General features: G+C 61.3%; 11 protein-coding genes and 1 non-coding gene across 12 annotated transcripts; 7 read left to right on the plus strand and 5 right to left on the minus strand.

Annotated features, from left to right (window-relative positions):
• Window positions 1–323: 323 nt before the first annotated feature.
• On the plus strand, window positions 324–3,527 carry PAN0_002c1340 (ER to Golgi transport-related protein; the record flags this gene model as incomplete). The annotated part of the gene is made up of 1 exon (XM_014803506.1): window positions 324–3,527. One exon carries the CDS (start codon window positions 324–326, stop codon window positions 3,525–3,527), a length of 3,204 nt encoding a protein of 1,067 aa, XP_014658992.1.
• A 109-nt stretch (window positions 3,528–3,636) lies between these two features.
• Window positions 3,637–4,954, minus strand: PAN0_002d1341 (NADH:ubiquinone oxidoreductase complex I intermediate-associated protein 30; the record flags this gene model as incomplete). Its single annotated transcript, XM_014803507.1, has 2 exons — window positions 3,637–3,779; window positions 3,841–4,954. The coding sequence occupies 2 exons, from the start codon at window positions 4,952–4,954 to the stop codon at window positions 3,637–3,639; spliced, it is 1,257 nt and encodes a 418-aa protein (XP_014658993.1).
• Window positions 4,955–5,251: 297 nt separating this feature from the next.
• PAN0_002c1342 (HIT-like protein) lies at window positions 5,252–5,948 on the plus strand (the record flags this gene model as incomplete). The annotated part of the gene is made up of 3 exons (XM_014803508.1): window positions 5,252–5,519; window positions 5,597–5,658; window positions 5,742–5,948. 3 exons carry the CDS (start codon window positions 5,252–5,254, stop codon window positions 5,946–5,948), a joined length of 537 nt encoding a protein of 178 aa, XP_014658994.1.
• A 190-nt stretch (window positions 5,949–6,138) lies between these two features.
• On the minus strand, window positions 6,139–6,809 carry PAN0_002d1343 (uncharacterized protein; the record flags this gene model as incomplete). The annotated part of the gene is made up of 2 exons (XM_014803509.1): window positions 6,139–6,226; window positions 6,313–6,809. 2 exons carry the CDS (start codon window positions 6,807–6,809, stop codon window positions 6,139–6,141), a joined length of 585 nt encoding a protein of 194 aa, XP_014658995.1.
• Window positions 6,810–8,346: 1,537 nt separating this feature from the next.
• PAN0_002c1344 (cellular morphogenesis protein) lies at window positions 8,347–13,008 on the plus strand (the record flags this gene model as incomplete). Its single annotated transcript, XM_014803510.1, has 1 exon — window positions 8,347–13,008. The coding sequence occupies one exon, from the start codon at window positions 8,347–8,349 to the stop codon at window positions 13,006–13,008; it is 4,662 nt and encodes a 1,553-aa protein (XP_014658996.1).
• A 32-nt stretch (window positions 13,009–13,040) lies between these two features.
• PAN0_002c1345 (metallo-dependent phosphatase) lies at window positions 13,041–15,240 on the plus strand (the record flags this gene model as incomplete). The annotated part of the gene is made up of 5 exons (XM_014803511.1): window positions 13,041–13,066; window positions 13,487–13,644; window positions 13,709–13,859; window positions 14,032–14,997; window positions 15,150–15,240. 5 exons carry the CDS (start codon window positions 13,041–13,043, stop codon window positions 15,238–15,240), a joined length of 1,392 nt encoding a protein of 463 aa, XP_014658997.1.
• Window positions 15,206–15,326, plus strand: PAN0_t002c0007. Its single transcript has 2 exons — window positions 15,206–15,242; window positions 15,282–15,326. It is a non-coding gene; the product is annotated as a tRNA-Ser (tRNA).
• Window positions 15,327–15,966: 640 nt separating this feature from the next.
• On the plus strand, window positions 15,967–17,537 carry PAN0_002c1346 (mitochondrial carrier; the record flags this gene model as incomplete). The annotated part of the gene is made up of 2 exons (XM_014803512.1): window positions 15,967–16,472; window positions 16,541–17,537. 2 exons carry the CDS (start codon window positions 15,967–15,969, stop codon window positions 17,535–17,537), a joined length of 1,503 nt encoding a protein of 500 aa, XP_014658998.1.
• Window positions 17,538–17,679: 142 nt separating this feature from the next.
• PAN0_002d1347 (uncharacterized protein) lies at window positions 17,680–20,154 on the minus strand (the record flags this gene model as incomplete). The annotated part of the gene is made up of 1 exon (XM_014803513.1): window positions 17,680–20,154. One exon carries the CDS (start codon window positions 20,152–20,154, stop codon window positions 17,680–17,682), a length of 2,475 nt encoding a protein of 824 aa, XP_014658999.1.
• A 240-nt stretch (window positions 20,155–20,394) lies between these two features.
• PAN0_002d1348 (uncharacterized protein) lies at window positions 20,395–21,230 on the minus strand (the record flags this gene model as incomplete). The annotated part of the gene is made up of 2 exons (XM_014803514.1): window positions 20,395–20,993; window positions 21,089–21,230. The coding sequence occupies 2 exons, from the start codon at window positions 21,228–21,230 to the stop codon at window positions 20,395–20,397; spliced, it is 741 nt and encodes a 246-aa protein (XP_014659000.1).
• Window positions 21,231–23,155: 1,925 nt separating this feature from the next.
• PAN0_002c1349 (uncharacterized protein) lies at window positions 23,156–23,620 on the plus strand (the record flags this gene model as incomplete). Its single annotated transcript, XM_014803515.1, has 1 exon — window positions 23,156–23,620. The coding sequence occupies one exon, from the start codon at window positions 23,156–23,158 to the stop codon at window positions 23,618–23,620; it is 465 nt and encodes a 154-aa protein (XP_014659001.1).
• A 575-nt stretch (window positions 23,621–24,195) lies between these two features.
• On the minus strand, window positions 24,196–25,166 carry PAN0_002d1350 (ribosomal protein S12/S23; the record flags this gene model as incomplete). Its single annotated transcript, XM_014803516.1, has 2 exons — window positions 24,196–24,637; window positions 24,907–25,166. The coding sequence occupies 2 exons, from the start codon at window positions 25,164–25,166 to the stop codon at window positions 24,196–24,198; spliced, it is 702 nt and encodes a 233-aa protein (XP_014659002.1).
• Window positions 25,167–25,729: the final 563 nt, after the last annotated feature.

Here is a 25,729-nt window from a genome sequence, read left to right on the forward strand (position 1 = left end):
GGCAGTCGAGTGTTACACGCCTTCCAGCTCGGCGGGCAAGATTCGAATCATGTTAGGCCGTCACGCTGGCTTCGAGCACGTGACCCTCTCGCGCCAAGCTATGAGCTGACTGGAATTCAACACCGATGAAGGGCGAGCTGCAGGATGGAGGCGCGTTGCCGTATTTACAGGCGCAAGACCCTGCAAAGGTGTTGGACTTTGGTCGCTGCCGTGCACATTTTGTGGAGGCAAATCAAGCTACTTCTCACCTCCATCATCCACTCGATATCATCCGACGACGGCTAGGCTCGGCGTACTAGCCTGTAGCGCCAGGTACCGCCGTCATGTCGCAACGACCGCTTCCAACGGGTGCACCGCCCGCGGTGATCAGCGTCGTTCGACGCCCACTCGCTCCCAGCGCTCGATCCAACATCGCCCCGGCCACAGCATCCACTGCCGCAGCGCAGCCCGCAAAGGCACAGATCAAGCTCGAGGACCGCCTCTCCAAAGCCGAGGCAAAGATCCAAGACCTGCAGCGAGAAAAGGATACTGCGCACAACCAGCTCGGCGACCTGCAGACCGAGCTCCGTCTCGCCGCACAGCGCGAAGCCAAGCTCAAGCACGGCATCGAGAAGTGGGAGAAGGCGCATGCATCGCTCAAGGAGAAGAGCAGCAAGCTCTCCGACCTCCAGGCGCGTCTCGCAGAGCTGCACAAGGTCCATGAGGAGTCCAAGGCACGCCGACAGAGCGAGATCGATGACCTCACCGAAAGGCTCCGCAAGGAACAGGACAGGCGCAAGCACGAGCTCAACGAAGCGCGTCAGTCTATTGCCACAGAAAGCGCAAAGTGGCAGCAATACCAGACCAAGTGCTCCGCCCTCCAGGCCGAGCTCGACGCGCTCAAACTGCAAGGTTCCGCGTCGCACGATCTGGTGGCCGAAAAGCAGAAGCAAATCGACGAGCTTCAGGCAGAGCGCGATTCGGACAAGGTGATTCTGATCGATTCGCAAAAGTACGCGCGCAAGATCGAAAACGAGTTCAACGCACGCATCCAGGAGCTTCAGGCCCAGCTGGATGCCAAGACGGACGAGGCGGCGCGCAGCGCTCGTGACCAACAGGCCGCAGCCGAGCAGGAGCGCTCCGAGATGCACGACGAGCTCGAGGAGCTGCAGCTCGAGCTCGAGCAGACCGAGCAACAGTATGCGCACAACCTCACCGTGATCGCAAAGGCGGTATCGGAGCAGATCGATGCCGTCAAGCTCGGCTCTCGCGCAGAGACGCAATCCTGGATGGCAAGGTGGCACCACGCCGCCTCGCAGCAAATCCAACTCGAGTCGCTCTCCGACGAGCGCGCAGCTCAGATCCACGAGCTCGTCGCCGTCGTCAAGCAGGTCCAGGACGATCGTGACACTGCCAAGCGTCTCGCCGCCACGCTACAGGCTGATCTCGTCAGCATCACAACAGAGCTCCACGCCGAACGTCACCTCGCTGACACGCTCATCGCACAGCAGCTCGAGGATCAGCAACAGCGTCAGAGCACGCAGCAGACTTCAGCAAGCGACTCGAATTCGGAAGGAGAGATCGACGCAGGCGACATGTCGTCAGCGCTGCTGCGTGTGCATCTCGACGACGTCCAGTCGCACAACGCCATGCTTCAGCAAGAGGCGAGTGAGCTGCAGCAGCTCGTCCTTTCTCGCTCCAACGACGCCAAGCAAGCCGAGGAAGCGCTCGCAGCCGTGCGCGCACAAGTCGCAACGCTCGAGACCTCGGTGGCTGCCAAGACGCGCGAGGTGGACAACCTCGTCTCGCAGCTCGCCGAGCTCGAGCCTCTGCGTCGTCGACTTGCGGGCGCGCTGGAAGAGGCAGCAGCGGCCAAGAAGGAGGCACAGGCGCAGACCGAAGCCGCACGATCCATCGCTGCGTCTTTGCAGAATGCACGCGTGGCCGAGGAGGCATGGCGCGACGAGCGCGATCGCATGGCGGCACTCCTCGACCACGCCGAGCACTTCGAAGCGCTCTACCACGAGCTCGCCGAGCAGGCCAAACATCTCGTCGAGCGCAACGCGCTGGCCGAGCAGGAGAAGGCTACGCTGTCGGCGCTCAATGCCGAGCTGCTGGGACACAACAACCCCAACCAGAAGATCATGTACATGGATCGCGTGCGACACGAGCTCGACGACGCCAGGCGCGACAACGTCGGCCTCCGCATGCACATCGAGCGCCTCGAGCACGAGAATGCGCAGCTCAGCCGCGAGCTCGCCAGCTTCAGGGCGGTCGATGTGCCGCTGAGCCAGCGACCCAGGACCGAAGTCACGCGCGTGCTCAGGGCGTCCGCCGATCCAGCACAGCTGCTCCGCAAGGTCTCGGCTGCAGCTGCGACACCAGCAGCCAAGGTGGAGCTGCCCAGAGCGGAGCAGCGTGTCTCGACGCCGGTCAGGACGAACTTTGCGCCGATTACCAACGCGACGCCCTTCTCCGCTGCGCGCCCAAGATTCAGCGCGCAGCCGCTGCTGCCGGAAGTGCACAAGGCGGTGGAGGCAGCGCCCAAGCAGGCGCGCAAGCAAGAGGAGGAGGCGCCGCAGCGGGTAGCAGAGCCGCTGGCACACCCGCCACTGCCCGTGCACACGGGGCTTTCCATCAAGAAGCGCCGCTCGTACGGAAACCTGTCTGTACACGCGATCGAGGCGGACGATGCAGCGGCGGAAGAGACTGAACACCAGGAGGCGGTGGATGACGATACGCTGCTTGCCAATGCGGTCGAAATCGAGGCAGACGAGGTGGCTGTCAAGAGGGATGCGAAGCGCAATGCGCCGCGGGCGACGCTGGTCAACAGTGGAGCGTTGCGCGTCGGTGGTGCACCCTCGATGCCTGCTCCTGCTCCTGCGGCTGCTACGACGCAGGTGGACAGCATGGCTGCTGCGAGTGTAAGTGCGGTGCGAACGCCGAGTCTGGCCACGTCGTCACTGGGGATCAAGGCGCGGCGTGTATCGGAGATCGTGCGTGCATCGACGCCTCCGCTAGGCTCGATCGTCGACTTTTCCGGCATCGATACACCGGGAGGAGCGATGCTGCTCGATGCTGCGCTCCCCTCGCCCTCGCCGTACGGGCTTGCGGACTGGACGGCGACGGATGAGACCTCGCACGTGCCTGCCCTAACGGCGCACTTTGGATCGATTGCCCACTCGACTCCACTGCCGGCCAAGGCGGGGCGTAGAACCAAGTCGCGCTATTCGGGTGCACAGCGCGTAGCGCTTGCACCGGACACAACGCCGCGTGCCAAACCGAGCCTGCTTCCACCGCAAGCCAAGAACCAGTGGCTGGCAGTGTACGAATCCGACGCCGTGGAAAGCCCCATGTACGAGCGCGAACACGACTCGTTCCGAAACGGATGGCTGGACGACGATATCCCCGATCTGCCCGAGTTCACCATCGACCATGCCAAGCCAGCCCCAGCACCGGCTGCCAACGCGAAGAGCAAAAAAGTCAAGCCAAGAGCGTCGAGCAAGCTCGTCAAGCCAGGTCCAATGGCCCGCACTTTCTTCCGCTGATAATACCCTGCGCTTCCCACAGCACATGCGGATTCCGAATCGTACTTTGATACCACACTTCACACGACAGCGTGCGGGACAAATTGTGACCAATTGGAGGATTGCGAGGCTAGAGATGAGTTTGGCGCGAGACATAGGTGGGTGGAAGGTCGTAGATGTCGTGCATGGACTGTCGCAACTTCTCTTGGTCCTCGAATAGGTGAGTGTGCGCACTGTGGCTCATATCGACATGCAGCACGTTCTGATGCGAATCTGTTCCGCCAAACGAATCAGTGTCTAGTCCTTGATGCGCGGATGGGTGGCTCGCACTTACCTGTGACGTTGGCGATGTCGTCCAGCTCGGGCGTGTTGCGCAGATTGTTGGCGATGAACACGGCGTAGATGGCCAGCACGGCGAACAGTGACCATGCGGGCAGCAGGAATGCCCACTCGCGGTTCGGGTACCAAGTGATGCCCATCGCGAGCAGCACGCTGTCCGGCAGGAGCGCCCATAGCACCCATCCGATCCACAGCACCGTGGCAAAGATGAAGAGTGCAAATCCATAGTACTCTCCTGATGACGGGGTTGTTCGTGCTACAGATGCGCCCTCTGTGGGGCCAGCTCGAAAGGAATGTGCGGGCAAGCCTTTTTCGTCCGCCCACGCCGCATCTGCCGGGCCGGTCTGCTCATGCACATCCACCGCGCGTGCGTTGGAAGCGCCCAGCTCATCCGGTGTCGGAAGCGCACTCAGGCTGTGCAGCTGGAGTGTGAAGGGTCCGCTCTGCGCCTGGAAGTTGCTGCGTGCCATGAGGCTCCACTCGTACGTCTCCTCGGGTTTGAACTCGCCCGCGGTATCCGGGTCCACAGGCCTACCGCGGTACATGGGCTTGAAATCGTCCCAGGTGGAGTCGAAGACCCAAAAGTCGTCGTTGGTGAGCTGCGCATTGAGCCGCACATCTTGGACGCCGTCTTGCTGCGGGATGGCAAAGCTCCACTCCCACACGACGACGCTCTCCCGCCTGCCATCCGGCCGCTTGGGCGGTTCCTGCGTCTTGATCTCGAACACGAACGACGTCACGGGAGCCTTACCGCCGCCTGGGATGGAGCCGTCCGAGGGAGGATTCGAGGGTTCGGTCCAGCTGGGCTGTTTGCGCACGACGATGCGCAGGCCGTGGAAGCGCTCCTTGGCAAGCGGGACGGGGAAGCGCTTGGACGACGCTTGGGAGGCGAATCCGGCGCCGCCGAGCGTGGTGGTATCGAGGAAGCCGGAGAAGATGATTTCGCCACGGCTGTTGGGCGGGTACTGAACGATGCCCATGTGCGAGTGGCTCGTGCCGCCGCGCACGCGATCGTCGACGGCGTAAAAGTCGTCCGAGCGCCACGGCAGCGCGGGTGCACGAGGGTTGGGGCCGGGTGCAAAGAGGGGTGTGGTGCCGTAGTACGCCATGGCCAGTGTAGTCGAGCTTTGCAGTCAAGTTGCAGTGTGGTTAGGGTGCGGTGGTGGTAGGAGGCGGTCAGGGTCGAGGGTGCCACCACGGCGAACTGAAGTGGAGGCCGATCCGCGCATCGGAGCTGCATTTCACAGAGATATCCCGATCCGGTGCCATCAAGCGCTCCACCACCTCTGAACCGGCAACTGTGCGGAGGACAACAACCGGAACGTGCTTCTACCGGTGCTTTTCTCAACTGCATCACGCAAAGCAGCTCGATACGTCTCCGTTCGCAGTGTAGGCTCGCAGACACCATGACGTCGCACACACTGGCGCGCTTCGACTCGAGCCGGGAGATGCAGGAGGACTGTGCGTTCTGCCGCATCGTAGCCGGGCAGTCGCCGGCGCACGTCGTATACGAGGACGAGGAGAGCGTGGCGTTTCTGGACATTCTTCCTCTGCGACCGGGTCATACGCTGGTGATTCCAAAGAAGCACGTTCAGCAGCTGTCGCATCTGGACGCTGCCACCGCCGCGTCGCTATCGCAGGCGCTCGTACGCACGACGCAAGCCATTGGCAGAGGTACGCCCCTGACTGCCCTGATCTTTGGATCGCCGTTGCTGGACAGGCGCTGACAGTTTGATTGCGCTCATGCACAGCGTTGGATGATGAGAGACTACAGGTGATCACGAACCAGATCTACGCTCAACTCGTACCTCACGTGAGTTTGCCCGGCTTTGACGTTGGCGCACGAGCGCATTGCGGCCAATATCGCTGACGATGCCGTTTGTGGGATGTCGAAAGGTGCACTTCCACATTGTTCCTGCGGCACCACGTGCGAGTACAGACGCAAGCGCAAAGGCGACGCCAACGCCATCGACGAACGTGCTTGCACTCATGCGGCTCGGCCACGGGCGCGACGAGCTGGATGATGACGAGGCGCAAGAACTGTGCGCCAAGATCCGTCAAGCCGCGCACGAGATCGCTCAGAAGCCAGCTGCGAAATTGTAAGCCTGCTGTGGTGGTGCGCAAAAGTGATGCGAGTGTGTCGAGGTGCCCTCGTTTGTTATCAGCATCAGAAGAGAGTGGCGATGCAAGGTCGGAGAGAGAGGCTGTTCTATTGCACGTGCTCCAGCCGCATCGATGGTGAGCGAGTGAAGCTGGAGTACAACAGGACGAGGCAGGATGGGATATCAGAGATCTACTCGGATGCGCGCTTGATCTTGAGGTCCGAGAGGTCGACTTGCGAGCCGGCGCCGATGCCGTGAGGCGATGCCTGCTCGAAGATCCTACGATGGCACAAGACGACGCAACAAGGCAAATAAGGTCAGCAAGGGTGTCGATATGCGAGGGAAAGGCGGAGGCGGGTACGCACTGGGTGTATCGCAACCTGTGTACGGGCGGGCGTTCTGCGTCCTGGAAGAGGAGGCGCTCCTCTGCCTTTTCCTTGACGAGTTCGAGGTGCCTGGCATTGCGCTCCTTCCAGACGGAGGAGGGGGTGGTCCAGTGTTCGATGTAGCGGGTCAGCCAGGGCTTCTGGCCTTCTACGTGCAGGTTGTCTTCCGACTCGTTGCCCGGTGCGGAGCGGCCGGACGACGAGGCTCTGGACGGGTGCGGGTCGGCGTGCAGCGTCGAGATGCGGTACAGGCCGAAAGCGGCGATAGCGCCGAGGAAGGTGTAGCGCCAGATGGGAGCGCCGAAGCCCTCGGACGGGTATTCCTCATCGGCAGCGGCGGCGGAGGACGAGGAGGACGAGGCGCCGGCACGGACGGTGCGGGTGGTGTGGAGCGATCGTGCGGAAGCGGAAGCGAGCGACGCACGAGTGGCGGCAGCGCGTCGCAGCGCCATGCTGAGCGAGGGTGTGGCGACCATGACGGATGCGATGTGGGGCGAGAAGCGGTCGTCGACGTGATCAAGGTAGGAGGAGCGATACAGTATCAATCCGTCGACATGGCTCCTTCTCGCAGCCCACACTCCACTCGATCGGCTCCGAGGGCGACAGGCTCTCCTCTGTAGCGCCAGCGTATGCAGCCCCAGCCTATGATTTGGAGCGCTTTTGCAAGCCCAGCCGTGATCGGCTTGCTTTCGCACGGAAACGAGGGAAATTCGGTTTAATTTGCTTCGCTCGCCCTAACATTTCGAAATGATCCATTCGAAGTTTGGGTGGGGCTGTCCTCTAATCTCGGACGCGTGTTGGTCTCAGCTCGCATGTCAGCACAAAAGCGCTCGTCAGGCGAACCGAGAGAGACCCTGTCGAGAGAGAGAGAGTCTGTTTACGGCGCGCGACCCCTGTTGCGTGTTGCGCGTGCAGACATGCAAGAGAAAGATTCCTTTCGACGCCCGGCGCTCGCACTCGCTGCGAAATGCAGTCGTCGGGCGGCAACGACTCGGTCATTCTCTGCCAACGCTGCTCGCTGCAGCTGCAGCTGGCTATGATCTGCAATTCGACCAATGCACCGCGCTAAACAGCATCATCGCGGGCTCCCTCCCGAGCTAACTTAGCTACACTCAAGCTGAAAGCAGGAGCGAGCAGCGCCCACCCATTCCTCCTATCCTCTCCTCTCCAGCTATGACAGTTTCGAGCCCAAGTGGGCGCGATCGGCACACTTCATCTCGCCCATGCATCTCATCCGCTCCGTCTTGATGTGATTGAACACGAGTGAGGCTGGAAGGAAAAGTACATCGTTGTGAGCTGCGAGCATGATTCCGCTCTGCCATCGCCATCCGAACTGGTTCCGAGGAGAGTCCAAGTCGGATCAGTAGCCAGGCGGACGCTGAGAGAGCGCGCATGAACTGCACGAGGCTGAGCGTGAGGTTGAGCGAGAGGGAGAGCGCGAGCTGCTGCCCGTGATTTTTCTCCTTTGACTCGCGTGTGTTGCAATTTTGGCGGACTGCAAATCGACCCGTCCGAGTAGCGACTTGGGCTCTCAACGCCAACGCCATCCACCGCAGCACCTCCGACTCTAGCCTCCGTCCCACATCATCTTCTCCTGCCTCCGCCACCCTCATCCTCGTCTTCATCTTCATCTTCATCCGCATCCGCATCCTCGCCACCACACGACTCTCCGCGCTCTTCGCACGTCTCGCCTCATTGCGCCGTCACGCTTCACTTCGGCTTTGCCCATCTTGAGATCAGCGCGTTCCTCTTGGCCTGCTTCGTCTCGAACGCATCTTTTGCTTTGTCTTGCAACATTTCGCCCTTGTCTTTGCGTCACCTCTACACTCTTTTGATCAGCTATCGTCATCGCTTCGAACCAGACCTGCTCAACAAGCGTCCCCAACACACATCCTTCCCCAGCTTCCACCGCGCCTTGTGATGCTCTGATCACTCTGCGACTACACCTTGCGCTCCCTTCAGCCGAGCCGTGCTCTCGCGTCGTCCCCGTCTAGACCTCTCCTCGCGATCGCCATGCCAGCCTCGAGCTCTTGCAGCGCTTCGGCCGCCACCTCCCACTCATCACGCCGGCATGCATCCTCTCCAACATCGCGGCTCGCGCGTGCCGTCGCAAAGTCGGCTCTTCTGCTGACCGCTGCCGTGCCACTCGCCTCCGCTTCCATCGCCAACTTCCCCAGCATCGACTTTGACCTCCTCGGCGCAGTCAGCATCGCTGGCTCGTTTGCAGGCATCGAGCTCTGGAACCAGACCGGCTCCTCCGCCAGCCCCAACGCCACCTACGACCCGGCCGCTTCCTCCCTCCTCTCCCGCGCCACCAATGGTTCCGTCTCCTTCATCAGCGCAACCGAAGAGGGAGGCACCATCCGTGCCATCTGCCAGATGCAGTCGCCACCCAACACCGTCTTTGTCGCTGGCAACTTCTTCTCCATAGGCGGCATCTCCGTCAGCAACATCGCCGCCTTCAACCCTTCCACCAAGGCATTCACAAACATGGCAGGCGGCCTCGACGGCACCGTCAACGCCGTCTTTTGCGACAATGACCACCAACAGCTCATCGCAGGTGGCTCCTTCTCGGGTCCAGTCGCAGGCAAGACAGATCGATACCTCGGCAACCTCGCCCAGTGGGATGTCGCCGCGTCCGCTTGGAACCCCGTCGACTTTGGCGGTCTCGACGGCACCGTCAACACCATTACTCCAGGCGGCAACAACTCGCTCGTCCGATTCGGCGGCAGCTTCGACACCCGCTTCGCTTCCACGGGCGCAAACGCAGCCGCCGCCTCGGGCACCAACACCTCCGCCTCGCCCCTCACCGCCGCCCTCACACCCATCTCCCTCGGCCAGGTCGAGTTCGTCGGCGGCCCCAGCTCCAACAACGCAGGCTTCGACAACCCGGCCCAGATCCTTTGTCCGCAGGGTCCCGACGGCAGCGGTAACTCTTACCTCTTCGAGGACGGCGTAGACGGTCGTCTCACAGCCCGTGCCTTCCGCGCGCTCAACGTGCGTGCCATTCGCCTCGGCAACACCTTTGTCGACGGCCGCGGCACCCGCACCTTCGGCCTCGTCTCCATTCCCGACAACACCGAGCTCGAGCTCATCTACCTCGACCCCACCACCAACCAGAACGTCACCTGCACCACCAACTGCACCCTCGCCCACGACGCTTCCATCCCCTATCAGGACTTCCTCATTGCAGACACGCCCGCCAACAATGCCCCCGGCGGCGTCAAGCAGTTGACCGGTGTCCAGTTCACCGCCACCGAACACTACGGCGCTGGCGCCGGTCTTCACGTCCTCGAGCTCCTCTCCGAAGGCGGCTGGGCCTACGCCTACAACGCGCTCAACCGTGGTGCGTGCAACTCCAACCAGAGCGGCGTCAACGGCACCGACTCCTCCGCCACCAACCAGGGCGGCTGGTACACCAGCACCATCACCACCCTCGCTGGCACCACCGAGCCCGTGCTTGCATTCACCGACGCCTACTCCAACATCGCCTCCGACAACTCCGCCACCGTCACCTGGGCCGTCGACATCCCTTACAACGGCAACTACACCATCAGCATGTTTGTCCCCGGCTGCCGCGCCTCCGGTCAGTGTGGTCAGCGAACCGAGGTCAATGCAAACGTCTTTGCCGTCCAGGGTTCTCAGGGCAACATCACCCGCGTCTCCCAGACCAACGAGCAGGATCAGACCATCCAGATCTACAGTGGCGAGGTCAACAAGGCCGGCGATGGCTTCCAGCCCACCGTGATCCTGTCCATCCCCGACGACGCACCTGCCCCCTCGGGTGGCGCCGACTTCACCGTCATTGCCGACAAGGTCAGCTTCCTCCTGCTCAACAGCAACGAGACCCTCCAGATGGGCCGTACCTCGGGCTTTGGCGTGCTCGAGTACAACCTCTTTGATCCCGCCATGACCGCCATCCAGGCCAACGGCACCGGCTTGCTGCCCAACACCAGCATGACCCAGCTCGATGCCTTCGCCACCACCTTATTCCAGTACGGAGTGCGAAGCAACACGAGCGACACCGCCGTCACTTCGATCGCCTCGGTCGGAACGCGCACCTTCGTCGGCGGCTCCTTCGCCTCGACGGGCAACGTCAGCTTTGCCAACCTCGCAGGCTTCGCGGCCGATTCGGCCGGCATGGCGCCCATCGCCATTGCCAACGGCGGTCTCAACGGTCCCGTCCAGGCGCTGGCAAGTCTTGGCAACTCTATCTACGTCGGAGGCAGCTTCACCGCCACGGCTGACAGCGCCGTCGCTGCACCCTACCTTGCCCGCTACGACCCCGATGCCAACAGCTGGTCCGCACTCGGCGCTGGACCCGATGGCGCCGTCTCGGCCATCTACCCGCTCGGCTCCGACACGCTGCTCGTGGCCGGTGGCTTCGAGACCGTCAACGGCACCGGACAGTCTGGCGGCTACGCCGTGTGGAATTCGACGTCCAACAGCTGGCAGACGCAGTCCAGCTTTGTATCGGCAGAGATGACCGCCGCCTTCGCCGACTTCTCCGCCTCGACCCAGCAGAGCTTCCTCGCCGGCAGCGTTCGTGCCGTCAGCCTACAGTCCGCCTCGGGCGCCGCGCAGCTGCGTGCACCGGACAAGTCGGGCGCCTTGCCTGTTGTCGAGTCGCTCAACTTCCAGTTTGCCACTCCTTCCGGATCGGCTGGCGCATCCATGTCGTCGGCCAGCAATGCGCGCAGAAGGAATCTCGTCACTGGCTGGAGGCAGCAGCATCAATCGCAGCAGCAGCCACCGCAGCAGCGACTGCAGCGTCGAGACGGAGCGGCTGGCGCGGCTAGTGGCTCGGGTATCGGATCAAGGCTGCTCTCGATGCTTCCGCGATCGCCATTCGAGGCGCGTGAAGCCGATCTCTCTGCCGAAGTGCCGTCCCTCACAAAGCGAGCAGACATCATGGTGCCTGCCTCGCTCCAGTCGAGCGGCCAGAACGAGATCCTGGCCAGCGCTTTCTGGGAGCGCGACGACGGCTCGTTTGTCAACATCCTTGGAGGCAACTTTACCACCACCAACGGCATTCGCAACCTCGCCTTTTACGACGACTCGACCGGCGCGGCCACCGCGTTCCCGGCCCAGCCCGTGTCGGCGACGCGCCCCGCGGTGTCTGTCATTCGCTCGCTGCTCGTCGACTCTGACATGCTCTATGTGGGTGGAGACGGCGGCTTCGAGGCGTACGACCTCAAGAAGGCGAGTTGGGTCACCAATGGTGCGCCACTCACTGCTAGTGCTGGCCAGGTGCTCTCCGTGACCTCGATCGATCACCGACCGGACGCGACCACCGTCATCGTGTCTGGCAGCTTCGCCTCTGCCGGCTCGCTGCCCTGCCTCAACGTGTGCCTCTGGGACACCAGTGCGATGCGCTGGAGTCCGTTGAGCGCAGGTCTGAGTGGACAGATCTCGGACATCGACTTTGCCGGCAGCAAGGCCAACCAGCTCATCTTGGCGGGCTCCATGACCATCAATGGCGCCGAGTCGTCGCTTGCGAGCTACAACTTTGACACGCAGATGTGGGCCAATCTCGGCAGCGTTGGCAGCGGCTCTGGACAGGTTCCGGGCCCGGCGACGGCAGTCAGCGTCGACGATCTCAATGCGAATGCCATCTTTGTCGCAGGCCGAACTGCCGACGGCAACTCACCCTACCTCGTAAGATGGGACGGCACTCAGTACACCGCCGTCGACGGCGGCCAGTTCCTGCCCGCGACCGGCATCTCGCAGCTCACGTTTGTGCCGATCTCCAAGGCGCATCCTAGCAACGCCATCCTGGAGGACAACCGTCTGCTCGTGGTCAGCGGTGCTCTTGCCACGCAGGACTACGGCAACGTCTCGAGCGTATTCTTCGACGGCCAGAGCTACACGCCATTCTTGCTCGCCACCAATTTGGATGGATCGTCGGGTATCGTGCGTGCGTTCAGCCGATCCACCGAGGTGCTGCGCTTCCCGAACCTGCATCACCTTGCGGTGGGACTGGTGATCCTGATCTCGATCGCCATCGGTCTTGGAATTGTCTTCCTGCTCGTGCTGCTCGGCCTCATCTGGGCGGTGGCGAGGAGACGGCCCGAGCCACGCAATGTGGACGTGCCCGTGTCGGCGAGCGACGACTCGCTCGGTGTGGGCGAGAAGAAGCGTCCGTCGAGCCTGCTCGCCACGCTCAATGCCGCCACGGAAAACGCCATGCTGGGCGAGCACGGTGCAGGTGTCGGTGCGGCAGCCGGATTCGGCGCGGCGGGAGCGGGCGGTGCAGCTGCGCTTGCGGCTGCTCGCAGTCGGCAGAGCTCGCCAGGCTACGACCGCGGGCTTGGCGACGAGGCGGCCATGTCCAACTACCACAGCGACGGTGGCCGCACCGGGCAGAGCGTGCAGACGCAGTACCTCACCGACGACGGCGGATTCTCGGACGCCGAGGCGGGCATCGCGACCGGCATGGTGGGCACGGGCGCCGTAGCTGCAACGGCGATCGGAGCGGCAGGCGACGAAGAGGACTCGCCTATGGAGGGCATCCCCGCGCACGCGCGCTACAACTTTGTGCCCAACCACGAGTCGGAGCTGCCGCTGACAGCGGGCGAACCCATCGAGATCCTCGACGACCAGGACCGCCACTGGTGGCTCGCTAGAAACACGCAGGGCCAGACCGGTGTCGTGCCCAGCGCCTACGTCATGTGATGTGGCGACTCTTTCTCGGCCTCAAAAGCAGCATGGACGCCGTCGCACAAGCGGCGGCGTGTGCTTCTTACATACCCGTCTCGCAGCGCCTGTGCCATGTGCGCCCGACTGGCTTTGCCTGTTGGAAGCGCTGGTGCGGGCGCTCGTGACAGCTTACAGTCCTTTCTCAGTGCATCTTCATCCCTTCTTTGTCTTCACTGTTTCTCATTCGCACCTCCGAGCAGTCGGGGTCGGTGCTCTCTCGTCTTTTCGCTTTCGCCTTGTAGAGAGCGTTGCACGCTCCTTGGCGCTGTTCATACGCTTGCGTCCGAAGACAATTCAGCATGACTCGTAGTTCACATCCTGTGCTGTGTTTGTGTCGCTGGCAATCGTGCGTGTTGGAGATGGAGTGCGAAAACTGGGAGATGTACGAGAGCGTGATGTAACAAGTTTGCGGAATTTCGAGCGCTGCGGACTTGCACTTGTCCGCGGTCGGAAGGTGTGGGAGCCGCTCCACACCTGATCCGAACGCGCCGCCACTCTTGCATCTGCCATCTCCACCCTCAGCATCGCCGGCATTCGACGCTGGCCGCTCTTCGCCTCACCCTTCGACAGACGCGAAAGCTTTGGCACACATCGACAGCGGGATTATATTGCGTACGACAGGCATAGGGAAGAGCCAGAACCAGTTCATCGTTCGTTTCGCAGTCAACCGGAACAGCCGGCCACTTCAGTGCAGCCTTTCTCGATACCCCAGCATTTTGGAACGGCTCGCGCACACAATACCACGGAGACGAACCGCGACGCAAGGCTCGACAAGCGCGGAACAACAAGAAGTCGTTCAAGGGCTTCAACTCGCTGAGCGAGGCACGGTCCGCAGACATCAATACGCAGCTCCGCTTCAGCATCCCACTGGACGGCTCCTTGAACCAACGACTTGCTTGCCGAAGCTGTTGCCTGCGCTCGATCCAGCGTCGCGACTCGACAGAAGAGCGAGGGCTGCGCGGTTGGCCAGCACATCGTACGGTGTGCGTGCGCGTTCAGAGGGCAGGGCAGGATGGCGTTTGATCTGGATGCGTGCATTGCGACGCTGCTCAAGAAGCAGCTGCTGGGCGAGGCGCTGCTCAAGGAGATCTGCGAAAAGACCAAGGAGATTCTGATGCGCGAGTCGAATGTGGTACACATTTCGGCGCCCGTCACGGTGGTAGGCGACATCCACGGCCAGTTTTACGACTTGATAGAGATCTTCCGGATCGGCGGCTACGCCCCGCATACCAACTACCTGTTTTTGGGCGACTATGTGGATCGCGGGCTGTTTTCGGTGGAGACGATATCGCTGTTGACGTGTCTGAAGCTGCGGTATCCGGATCGGGTGCAGCTGATTCGAGGCAACCACGAGTCGCGCGCGGTGACGCAGACGTACGGCTTCTACACCGAGTGCCAGCGCAAGTACGGCTCGGCCAACGTATGGACGTACTTCACCGACATGTTTGACTTTCTCACGCTGTCCGTGGTGATTGACGACCAGATCTTCTGCGTGCACGGTGGCCTGTCGCCTTCGGTGCACTACATTGACCAGATCAAGATCATCGATCGCTTCCGCGAGATCCCGCACGAAGGACCCATGGCGGATCTGGTATGGTCGGATCCCGATCCGGACAAGGAGGAGTTTGCCATCTCTCCGCGCGGTGCCGGCTACACGTTTGGAGCGTCGGTGGTCAAGCACTTTTTGCACCGCAACAACATGAACCACATCCTGCGCGCCCACCAGCTGTGCATGGAGGGCTTCAGCGTACTCTACGACGACCGCCTCAGCACGGTATGGAGCGCACCCAACTACTGCTACCGCTGCGGCAACATGGCGTCCATCCTCGAGGTATTCCCCGACGGCAGCAAACACTTCAACACCTTCCAAGCCGCTCCGGAAAACGAACGCGACGGTCCCAACCAGCACAACCTCAACGGAGGCCCCACCGCCAACGGCAAGCACGAGGCAGTCGAGTACTTTTTGTAGGTCCATCCGCGCAATCAAACGGTGCTTCCCGCTTCCCTTCGAGTGTGCTTCAATCTCTGCCTTGCCGACAATGACTGAGCTGCTCTCCTGCTGTTCGTCGACCCGTGTTGAGCTCTTGCCTGTGTCGTCCATACTTGGTTCTTCTCAGCGAAAAGCAATTCAATGTGTACATCTACGCTGTACGGGCCGCACCCAGCATCAATTGGCACTATGGCGGAGTGGTTATCGCGTGGCACTAGAATCGTCTGCATTCTAGAGCAAAATCCTGCTCAACAAATACATGCCATTCCCTCTGGGAGCACAGGTTCAAATCCTGTTGGTGTCGTTTTTTTCGCATTTGCGACCTTTTTTTTGCCATTCTTCCCGGCTCGCTGTGTCGACTCAGGTGGGAGCATACTTTCTAGCATCAAACGATGGGAAAGTTGAGGGTATGAAGAAAGCGTCGCATACGAGGATGGTAGCGAGTATGCATAAGGGCAGGGAGACTGTGATGCGCATCAATTTGCGCACCGAAAAAGGCAAGCCAGAAAAGAGGCTCAAAAATGCCTTTCTTAGCCGGCACTCAGAGACTCTCGGCACGGCTGCGGGTGGAAATTCAGGGCGGCCGACGCGCCGAAGACGAGGTCGAGCATCGGGGCGGGCTGTGTTGTTTTGTGTTGGTTGTTGCATTCGACTCGCGCTCGACTCAGCCGACAGACGGAGTGACGGAGCGAGGAGCGAGGAGCGCAGCTGCTGGACCGTGCCATCCCAGCGGCTAAGTTACTCTCCAATCCAATCCGGATACGCGGCTCTCCAACTTGAACCCTGAGTCGAGTCTATCCGTTCTCGCCTACTTCACATCCACCACAACGTCCGTCATTCGCTAGCAACGACGATCGCAGGCATCTCGAAAAAGCGACACGGACCTATTTGGACAACAACGACCCAAGCTCGAGCCACATCCGCGGCACCATCCTTCTTCCAAGATGTTCCTCTTCGACGCAGTCGTCTTTCTCATAGCCATCACGCTCTCCATCGGCCTCTCGGTGCTCATCTCGCAGCCCTTCAACGGCGCCATCGTCCGTCTGCGCGCAAACTACCTCCCCAAGGCCGTCAGCCTCGACAACGTCCTCGAAGATGGCGCAGCCACCTCGGCATCCGCGCCTCGCGCCCTCTCCTCCTTCCTCCTCTCCGAACGTCGCTCCACCGCAAAGATCGGCCCCGTCGTCCCCGGCGTCTTCTCCATGATGTTCCGCACAAAGCGCCTCGAGGGCTGGGCTGGCATCTACAAGGGCTCCATCCCCGTCGCCATCCAGATCTTCACACTCAGCACCCTCACCTTCATCTTCTTCTCCGGCGCATCCGCCTCCTCCCCCGGTAGCGCATACAAGGCCGGTCCCGCTGGCCCCGGTCAGTTCAGCTTCTTTGCCAACCTCTTTTACATGCTCTTCGTCGCCATGGCCGCGCTTCCGCTCAACGTCATCACCGACCGGTACGTTGCCAGCCATCCTTTTTATATGCAAAACAGGCGTACTGACATTCCGCTTCATCTCCTACCAGAACCATCGTGCACCCGCGCATACTGCCCATCCACTCGCCGCGCGAGAACCTGCGCGAGCTCCTCTCGTACACCGAGTTCACCCAGCCCTGGCGTCTCTACCTCCTGCCCGGTCTGCTCGCCGCCAACGTGCTCCACGTAGCCTGGATCGGTCTCGCCACGCGCATCGTCCGCCAGCTCACCGTGCCCTCGCTCGGCGGCCTCCCCGGCGCCACCCCCGTCGCGCCCGACCAGGACACCTACTCGGGCCCCAACTCCAACATGCTCGAGCTCAGCCCCGTCGGCCTGCCCATCTTTGTCCTCTGGAACGTGCTCAGCGTCATCATCCTCTCGCCGCTCGAGTGCGCCATCATCCGCCTCTCCACTCAGCGTCCAGAGCGACAGAACCCGCTCCACCGCGCCTACGCACGCGTGCCAAACGGATCCAACGCCACCGGTCCCTCGCCCTACTCGCACCAGGCCACTGCCGCCGCTCAGGCGCAGCCAGGCGGCTCCTACAAGGATTCCGACCCCACGCGCAAGTCGTCCGACAGCGCCTCGGCGAACGCAGACAAGCCACTCCCCTCGTCGCCTGGCGAGCTGCCCGGTCGTCCCTCGTTCGCCATCGAAGACGACGATGATGATGATGCCGACACTGCCTCGCCGGCTGCCAAACCTTCCGCCAACGGCAAAGCGCCCAACAGCAGCAAGGCCGCGCGCGTGCTCGGGCAGACCGATGAGCCTGCCGCACGCTCCAACAGTGCAGCAGGCGGCTTCAACTCGGGCTACACGCCTCCCTCGTTTTCCGGCGGCGAGCCTCCCGAGCCCGTCATCGCGCTGCGCCCCATCGAGGAGCAGACCGCCGAAGAGGCCGCCGCCGAGTTTGGCGCGCCCGTCGTCACGCGCTACACCGGCCTCGTCGACTGCCTCAACAAGATGGTCGACGAAGAGGGCATCGAGAGCCTCGGCAGGGGCGCCTGGGTCACCCTCCTCGCCATGTTTGCCGGCTCGTTCAGTTGAACACCCAGCCCACTGCAAACGCACCGTCGTTGCGTTCTCAATCAGATCACTCTGGAACCCCTTTTCATTCTTCGTTCCGAGGCTCCAGTGGCCGCAATGCGGGGTGTCGCCTTTGCGTGTGTGTGCGGGTTGCATTGCGAGATTACTGGATGAACGAGGTGGACGAGGATTCGGGGTGGTACAAGGCGAGTTGGTACTCGAGCGCAAGCGAGGTGCGGTGTAGGGCGTCCTTTGCGAGTGTGCGCAGGATGACGTCGGCGCGGTTGTCGCGGATTCTCGCATTGGCTTGGTCCAGACGCGCCACGATGGAGCGCACTTCCTGCACGCGGCCTTCATCCAGCGTCGGGTTCATGCTGGCATACGGTGCCAGAGCGAGCGAGAGCGCTCGTGGCAGACTGGCGCTGCTGCGTTGGCCGAGAGGGTCGGATTTGGTGGGCGTGCGTGCTTCGTGCGTGAAGCTACACAGGTGAACCGGCAGATCGCGCAGAACGAGCGAAAGGAGATGGACGGCTGCAATCAGACGGCTTAGACCCGCATCGCTGTCGTCGGCGCTGGAAGAGGCCACGTGGAAGGGCGACTTGGGGTCGTTTGGATCCACCGCGCGAGAAAGAAGAGAGAGGTCGAGAGACCATGCTCCGAAACGCGCTCGTCGCCAGTACGCACTGTCGCGCCGCAAACGCGCGGCCGCCGCATTCGCTTCCTCCTCGGCTTCGACCGGGTCCGACGACGGTACTGCGTCTGGTTCGGCCGCCGGGACCACCGCATCGACCTTGACAGGCAATGCCAGATGCTCGGTCAATACGCACCATCCCAGCCACGCACGAAGCGCCTGTACACCCCGCCCTGCGCCCGGCAACGCCTGCACTACGCGCGCCCTCACCACCACCGACTCTGGCTCGAGCGCGGTAAAGAAGCGCCGGCCCACGGCCTCCTGCAGCTCTCCCAACACCCCCGCTTTCGCCGCCGCTGCAAATACCGCCTCCATGCCTTGTCCCACCGCCGCATCCAGCGCCACATTGGTGCCCGCCGCACACGCTAGCGCCATACTTGCCACCCAACCAGCGAGCAGCGACACGCCATTGCGCACTGCGCCGCTGTTCGCTCGCACCACCAGCTGCACGACGCGCGCGAGGTGCGCCAGCAGCTCGTCGCACTCCGCGTGCGTGAGGTAGAGCGCCGACCGTGGTGCTCGCCGCGCCTGCTCGACCTTGGCGGTCTGCGACGACGATGGCAGTCGGTCGTGCGTGCGTGGCCTGGCGCGCGTCACGACAAAGAATGGGCCGTCGGTCGCATCAGCGTCGTCGGGAAAGCACTCGACCAGCACGCTCTCGCTGACGCCGATGCGGTGCAGCACGCGCGGCACAAGCGCCAGCACGTCACCCGCCGCTTGCGCCACCGCGCCCGGTAGCTCGTTGCGGTACGCCGACTGGTCCGGGTGCAGCACGAGTGCCTCGAGCAGCCCAAACGCCAGCTGGCTGTGCAGCACATCGCGCTCCAGCAGACACGTCACTGCGGTCCACGTCACGATGCGCGTCAGCTCGGCCGATCGCACCTGCAGCGACGGTGGGATCGCACATGCTAACAGGATGTGCGGATAGGTGGCCGTCCAGATGCGCTCGCGCGTTGTGCTGGCTGTTTCGGCTGCGTCGTCAGCCACGCCCAAGTTCGGCACCTCGCAAAACGCCTCGATGACCGGAGCTACCGTCTTGCCCGGGCGGTAGAGGGGGATGCGTCCGCCGTGCGGGTCGGCAGTACGGAACGTCTCGTCGCGCATGTCGCGCATGTCGCGCTGCAGAATGTCGAGCGCCTCGCGGCTCTGGTCCTCGTCGGCACCAACGGCTGCGAGCGAAGCCGCCAATCGCTTCTTCTGCACGTCGAGCGCGGGTTTCGCTGCTGAATTGCGGTGTTGCTCGTCATCCGAGTCGCCTAGCTCGGACTGTGAGGACCACACAAAGGAAGGGATGGTCGGGGAGAGCGCCTGCACTGTCGGTTCCGGCGCATGCCCGTTTGTCCTGTGGCCAGAAGGACCAGCCTGGCGCGACGGCTCAAAGGACGCCGATGACTTTGGTCTGGATGAGGATGCGCCCGCCTTGGAGGTGCCTGGGATGCGAATGTCTGTGAGCTCTTCGTCGTCGGAATACGCGATGCCCATGCGACCCAGTCGTTCCTGCTCCATGCTGCGGGCGATGGCCTCTGCGCGCGAGAAGCCCTCTGCGTCGATGCCGCGTTTGATCTTGCGTTGTCGTTCGCGCAGCATACCGTCTACGCTCGCGTACTTCTTTGAAGACGAGGCATAGTGCGCCACCGAGCCTGCAAGCGCGTCCGGATGTCGGTGCAGGCGTGACGCATCGTCGGTCGGATCGATGCTGTAGGTAGCGGGACGCTTGAGTGCCGCCTGACGCTTGGAGCGGCCGAGCGTGAGGGAGCCGAGCGCATCGTCATCGTCGTCGTCGTCGACCGCGAGTGCGGCCGAGGAAGTGGCGGGTTTGCGGCCCGCAGATGCGGATGTCGAGGCCTGCTCGCTGAGCTTCTGCTGCGCCTTCAGGCGGAGCTGCTCGCGAAGGGTCAATGGAGAAGAGACGGCTGCCGCGTCTGTCGAGGTACCGGCCTCCGACATAATGTGCGGCTGCGGCTGGACGAAGGGACGACTTCGCTCGTCGCACCACACAGCAAAGGGTCGTGGTGGAGCTGCGGGAAGGTGAGAGCAACACTCGAACAGGGTCTTGACACGCGCGCACAGGCCAAACTTGCGGGATCAACAACTATTTTTTTTGGGATTTAAGACTTTTTTTCTGGGTGGAGAGACGTGTGAAGCTGCAGGACGCGCCCATGTGCGGTTGAACTTGCCTTTCAACGCTCAAGGTGAGAGCGCTTCAGGTCGATCTCCTCGTGCTTCGGCTCCGGAATGGCGATTTCGGTCGCGCAGCTCCTGTCTGGCCTTGTCCGTCACGTCTTTCCAGGCTCGGTCTCTAGCGGCGGATTCTTCGATAGAGTCTGTCAGCTTTTTCTCGGCTGCCGCAAAAGCCCCGGTGACAGCGTTGGATCGAGGGGCGGGAATGCTCTCGTGTGCAAAGCTCAAGCCGGAAGCAGCCTGCATGAGATACTGGTTCGGCGAAGAAAGTCGATCCCAGCTCCTGGTAGCTTCTGGGCCAAGAATAGAGTCGGGCGCTTGGGCTCGCGGAATACCTCGCAGAAGGTTCATGTAGTAATCTGCGCCGACACCATTAGGAGCTCCGGGCATCGCGCCGATCTGCATGAGGGTTTGGAGACGCTGCATCCTTGCCATCTCGGCATAAATCTCGTTGCTCAGCCGCAGCTGCTCGAGGATGGACCAGTTGAGCAGTGTCGAGGTCTGATGCGCGAGCGAAGGCAGCGTGCGGTCATCCGGATGCTCCGAGTCCAGATGCGCCGATGGTCTGCGATCCGTGGCCGCGCTCGGCGTGCTCGTGGAAGGACCTGAGAGAGCGTGGGGGTCAATTCGATGGTGTCAGTCTTCTCTGTAGATGAAGGGTAGCGCAAGCGGTCTCGTGGCAATCATTGCAGAAACGTACCGGGCTCTTCGTCCTTCGAGATCTCCTGGTCAGCGTGTGCGATGTCAGGATCGATCTTGGGCCGGCCGCAAATGCTGTCCGACGAGCTGGGGCCAGGCTCCTTGGCTGGGTTTTCAGAAGCCGACTTGCGTTCACTGGTCATCTCGGAGGGATTGAAAGAAGAAGAAAAGGTGGACGATGGATGAATGTGAGTGCGCTTGCACGTATCGGAGGGGCCTTTAAGTATCTTTCGTGTCCGGCCTCAGCGTTGTTTGCATCTCCAGCGGAAAACTCAGCTCGGCTTCCACGGCTCGTCGCTGCATGCACCTGGCAGCATTGAATCACGCACTTGACCAGTGACCAAGTTAGCGGATCCTAGCTCGGTCAAGACACATTCCTCTCAGCATAGCCGCGGTCAGAGTCCGACGATGCCCCGACAGTGGCGGGACGTGGACGGTGTTCCCCTTTGTCAAAGCTCCGAGGCTCGTCTGCATCACATGACCGTTTCCTCGCTACTTCTCCTCTCGCTACTCCTCCTCTCGCTACTCCTCCTCTCGCTGTTTGTGACTTCCGCTTTGACTCATGCGCTCAACCAAAGTTCCGCGAGACGTCCGAGTCAACCTTTTTCGAGTCAACCCCGGAGCTTTTTCCATCGCTGTGGCCAAACCCGAGCTAACTTTGGCTATGCTCAGAACTTGCGCAATCGCATCTTGTCAGGTGTGAAGCCGTCTGTGGCCAATTTGATTTCGCAACGCAAGCAGAACTTGCCCCCAACGCCAGAATGTGACGAGGCGGGCGATGACCCGTGGATGTGAGCGCATCGAGACTGCGCAGACTATTGACGTGGCATCCGCGATCGAAACGCAGCAAGCGAAGCGCCCGGTACCAAGCGGACTGGGACACGTGGCCTCTGCTAGCGTCGTGGCGCCTGCCTCTTGGGCTTTCGTCGATCCATCTGCGCACCGCGCCGTGGAGGAAGGGCGACGAGGCGACGTTTCAAAGCTCCTGGGGTAGCAGCTCGCATGCATGTGAGGTTGCGCAGACGTTGAGTGGTTCATTGATTCATCGATCCCGTCGGAATGCCTGCACAGAGACTTTGTGCTGAACGACTTTGCGCACAATGACTTTGCGTGGTGTGACTTTGCGAAGAGTTTGACTTTGCTAAAAGCTTGATCTTGCGAAGAGATTGGCTTTGCGCAGAATGGCTGGGCGTCGAAGTCTCGCGAGACGGCGCGTGCTGAGACTTTTGTTTTCTGGTGGGGCTACTTTCGAGTGCGCCGCGTGTCGACGCATCTGGATTGGCTACGCGCATGGCTGCGCAATTCCTGCGAGCTTGTTCCCACACCCGAAAGGGAAACTCGCGTTCTCTGCTCACTCGGTCGCTGCTAGTTCTCTCACTTCTTGCGCATCTTCGGTGAGAAGTTCAGCGCTTTCGGCCCGGCTCCTCCTTCACTATCGGGCCCGTGCGTGCGGTGCTTGCGCAACACTCCCCACTCTGACTTTGCCTGCGCAGTCGCGATGCGCCAGAATTCTGAGGCCCACAGTGATTGCGCAAGTTCTTCGCATTACCGAACTAAGCTCACGTTGGCCCACAGCGATGGAAAAATCTCCGAGGTTAATTCGGACGTTTCGCGGAACCATAGGTGAGCGCGTGAGTCAAAGCGGAAGTCACAGACAACGAGAGGAGGAGTAGCGAGAGGGGGAACAGCGAGGAGGGGGAGCAGCGAGGGGAAGAGTAGCAAGAATGCGATCGTATTATGCAGACGAGTCTTGGAACTTTCACAAAGGGGCGGTGTCAAACACATTCCACGTTCCAACATTGTTGGGGCATCGTTGAGGTACTCTGAGCGTATTTGCCCTCTTGCAACCCACTGCTTGTCGCTGCCTCGGCCCTCCCTCCGTCTCGAACTCGCTCGGGATAGCTACTTAGACAGTCGCTGAACGAGGCCCCCCGTTTCTTGAAACAATTGTCACATCCAGACGTCTCCACTCGCATTCACTTCAGCGTTCGAGCGCTCTCTCCCCACGTCTTGATCTGCGTCATCTGCGTCCATAGCAGTTGCATCTTCGAGCAGCTAATCACTAGTCATGTCGCCTCCCACCACCAACGAGGAGCGCGCTGCCAGGGCCGAGCGCGCTGCCAAGGCTCTGCGCGCTGCCAAGACTCGGCGCGCTTCCAAGTCTGGAAAACCCGCAAAGTCATCGGATGGTGCGTCGCGCTCGGCGGAACAGACGAAGGACCACATCAAGTCTGACCCCAAGGACTCGGAGCAGGCCACGACAGCATCTGCGGCACAGCAGAACCCCTTCGTACTGCCAATGCCAGACCCGAGCGAGCTGGCGCAGGCTCTGGCTTTCCCTCCGCTGGACGATAAGGAGCTTCTCGCTCTGTGGCTGGGCGCTACCAGCCTGGTGCACGACCCGACTCAACCCTTCCGCGATGATCATCGTGCCGGCCAGGAAGTGTTCAAGAAACTTTCGTTGGGCGAGCCTGTCACGGCCGCTGAAGATTTGCGCTACATGGACGACTTCACGGTCAAGATGAAAAAGTAGTCCAAGCTCCGGAACGATGTCGGCAGTGTCAGAACCGATGGTATTCTGCGAATCCAGATGGCACCAAGCGGATCGAAGGCCAGCTCACTCCTCTGCGTTGACTCCAGGCTCACCGCGATTCCCCTATGCTCTCCTCACTGTCTCGTACTTTAGCCGCAATTCACATGCTTGTGCACATCTCATTGCCCTCCGTGAAGAATCGCATCGTCTTGTGTCTGATCTGCGTGTGTGCAATGATCGTCAAATTTAGTCGCCAGCCGTTGCACTATGTTACACAGGGCCCACGTCGAAGGGTTTGCAGGCGTGCTCCCCAACGATGGCGCTGTGCTGCTGCATTTCCACGCGTACCCGCAGCCTCGGCTGGACCACCGCGCGTGTTAAAGGCAAATGGCGAGTGTCCTTTTTTTTCTCGAAATTCAAATTTCCTCGGACAATTTCGCGTGCACACTCGCGCGAGAGCAACGATTCTGCTAACACCACCAGAAGGTGGAGTGATATTGTCGGGCGACTTTTGGGATCATGGTGAAAGTACATGCTACACTGCAAATAGCAGTCGTGACGGCGTCAAAACCATTCTAAGAGCGGGGCTTCTCCTTCTTAGACTTGAAAAGTGCCAGAAGGCCAACGCCTGAGACCTTGACGACCTTGAAACGAACACCGGGGATATCACCCTTGGCCTTACCGGCACGACCGAAGCCGGAGATGAGGACCTCGTCGTTCTCGTCGACGAAGTTGAGACAGCCGTCGTTGGGGACGAAGGCGGCGACCTTCTTGCCGTTCTTGATGAGCTGGACACGGACACACTTTCGGATAGCCGAGTTGGGCTGCTTGGCCTCGACGCCGATCTTCTCGAGGACGATGCCCTTGGCCTGGGACGAGCCACCGGTGGGGGAGGTCTTGTAGAAGTTGCCGAGGGCGCGCTTCTTGTAGGCAGCGTCGGCCCAGCGGTTGTCTCGGCGGGTCGAGACCTGCTTACGGGCTGTGTTAAGTCCACGAGGCTTAGCCATCTTGAAGAAACTGCAAAGTGATGAGGCGAAGAGAGACGGGGGAGTGCTGGTGGTTAGAACAAAGCGTTCGCGAATGAAATGGACAGTCGAATCGACGTGACAATCTGTTGCGAGTTCGCTTGTGCGTGTGGTCGATCTGCCGCGCGCTTCAAATTCCTGCTGCAAGGTCGGTTCTGGTTGTGACTGCGAGAAGAGTACTGCATCGGGTGGTCCTCTGATCGTCGCTGTGTCATGACGAGACTGCCTGAATGCCCTACGATGCCAATCGTCGCCGATTACGGGGGCGCGACGCTCGGATTCTGCATCGAGTGGCCGGAGTGACAGCAATCTGAAGAGGCAGCGGGATACGAGGCTGATGCGAGACCATTCGAAGATGTAGTCCTGCTTCTCGTAGAAGTGAACGTCGTCGTAGTGCGTCTGCTGAAGACAGATAGTGGTTGCAATATGCTAATGATGGTCGCCATAGGCTGATGGGCATGCTGCGAGCCCTCTTTGTCAAATGTATCCAGCAACTGATGGCGCGCGGCGAGATCGATCATGGCGGAGACTGCGAGGTAGTGATCCTGACTGTGCTGAATACAGCCTGGAGCCTCTGCGACGTACAGATGTCGAAACGTCGATGCCGAAAAGGATACCTACTTTGCTGAGGAGGGCGGTGGTCTTGATGGTGAGGAGAGGAGCAAGGTGGCGTGCGCGCTGTGGTATCCTCGCAGCCGCTGCCAACGGTTTGCGGTGTGTCGACCAGACTGGGGCTGAATTTCGACAGTCTCAATCAGAGGCCCAACTCCCAGCTGGGCCTGCGCTCTGCTGCTGGGGCTCTGTCCGAATCGCACCAGCCTGCAGCCGAATTCGTTGAATTTGGCGCGCATCCTCTTTGGCAGCTCACCGAAGCACGATCGCAAGAGGCTAGCGTGACGCGAACACTCGGATCCGAAGAAGGAGAAATTCTTGACCGGCTGTTTGGTCTAGAAAGAACAGCAGGAACTGCGCAGAGGCAAGGTCGAGTCGTGGGAAGTTTTGAAAATTGGTCACGTGAAGCGAATTTCGCCCTGCTCAGACGAGCAGTATGTGCCTCTCTGCAGCCCGAAATTGAGGGCAGGCT

Source organism: Moesziomyces antarcticus, assembly GCF_000747765.1.
Source record: "Moesziomyces antarcticus DNA, scaffold: scaffold_v10002, strain JCM 10317, whole genome shotgun sequence".
Taxonomy (NCBI): Eukaryota; Fungi; Basidiomycota; class Ustilaginomycetes; order Ustilaginales; family Ustilaginaceae; genus Moesziomyces; species Moesziomyces antarcticus.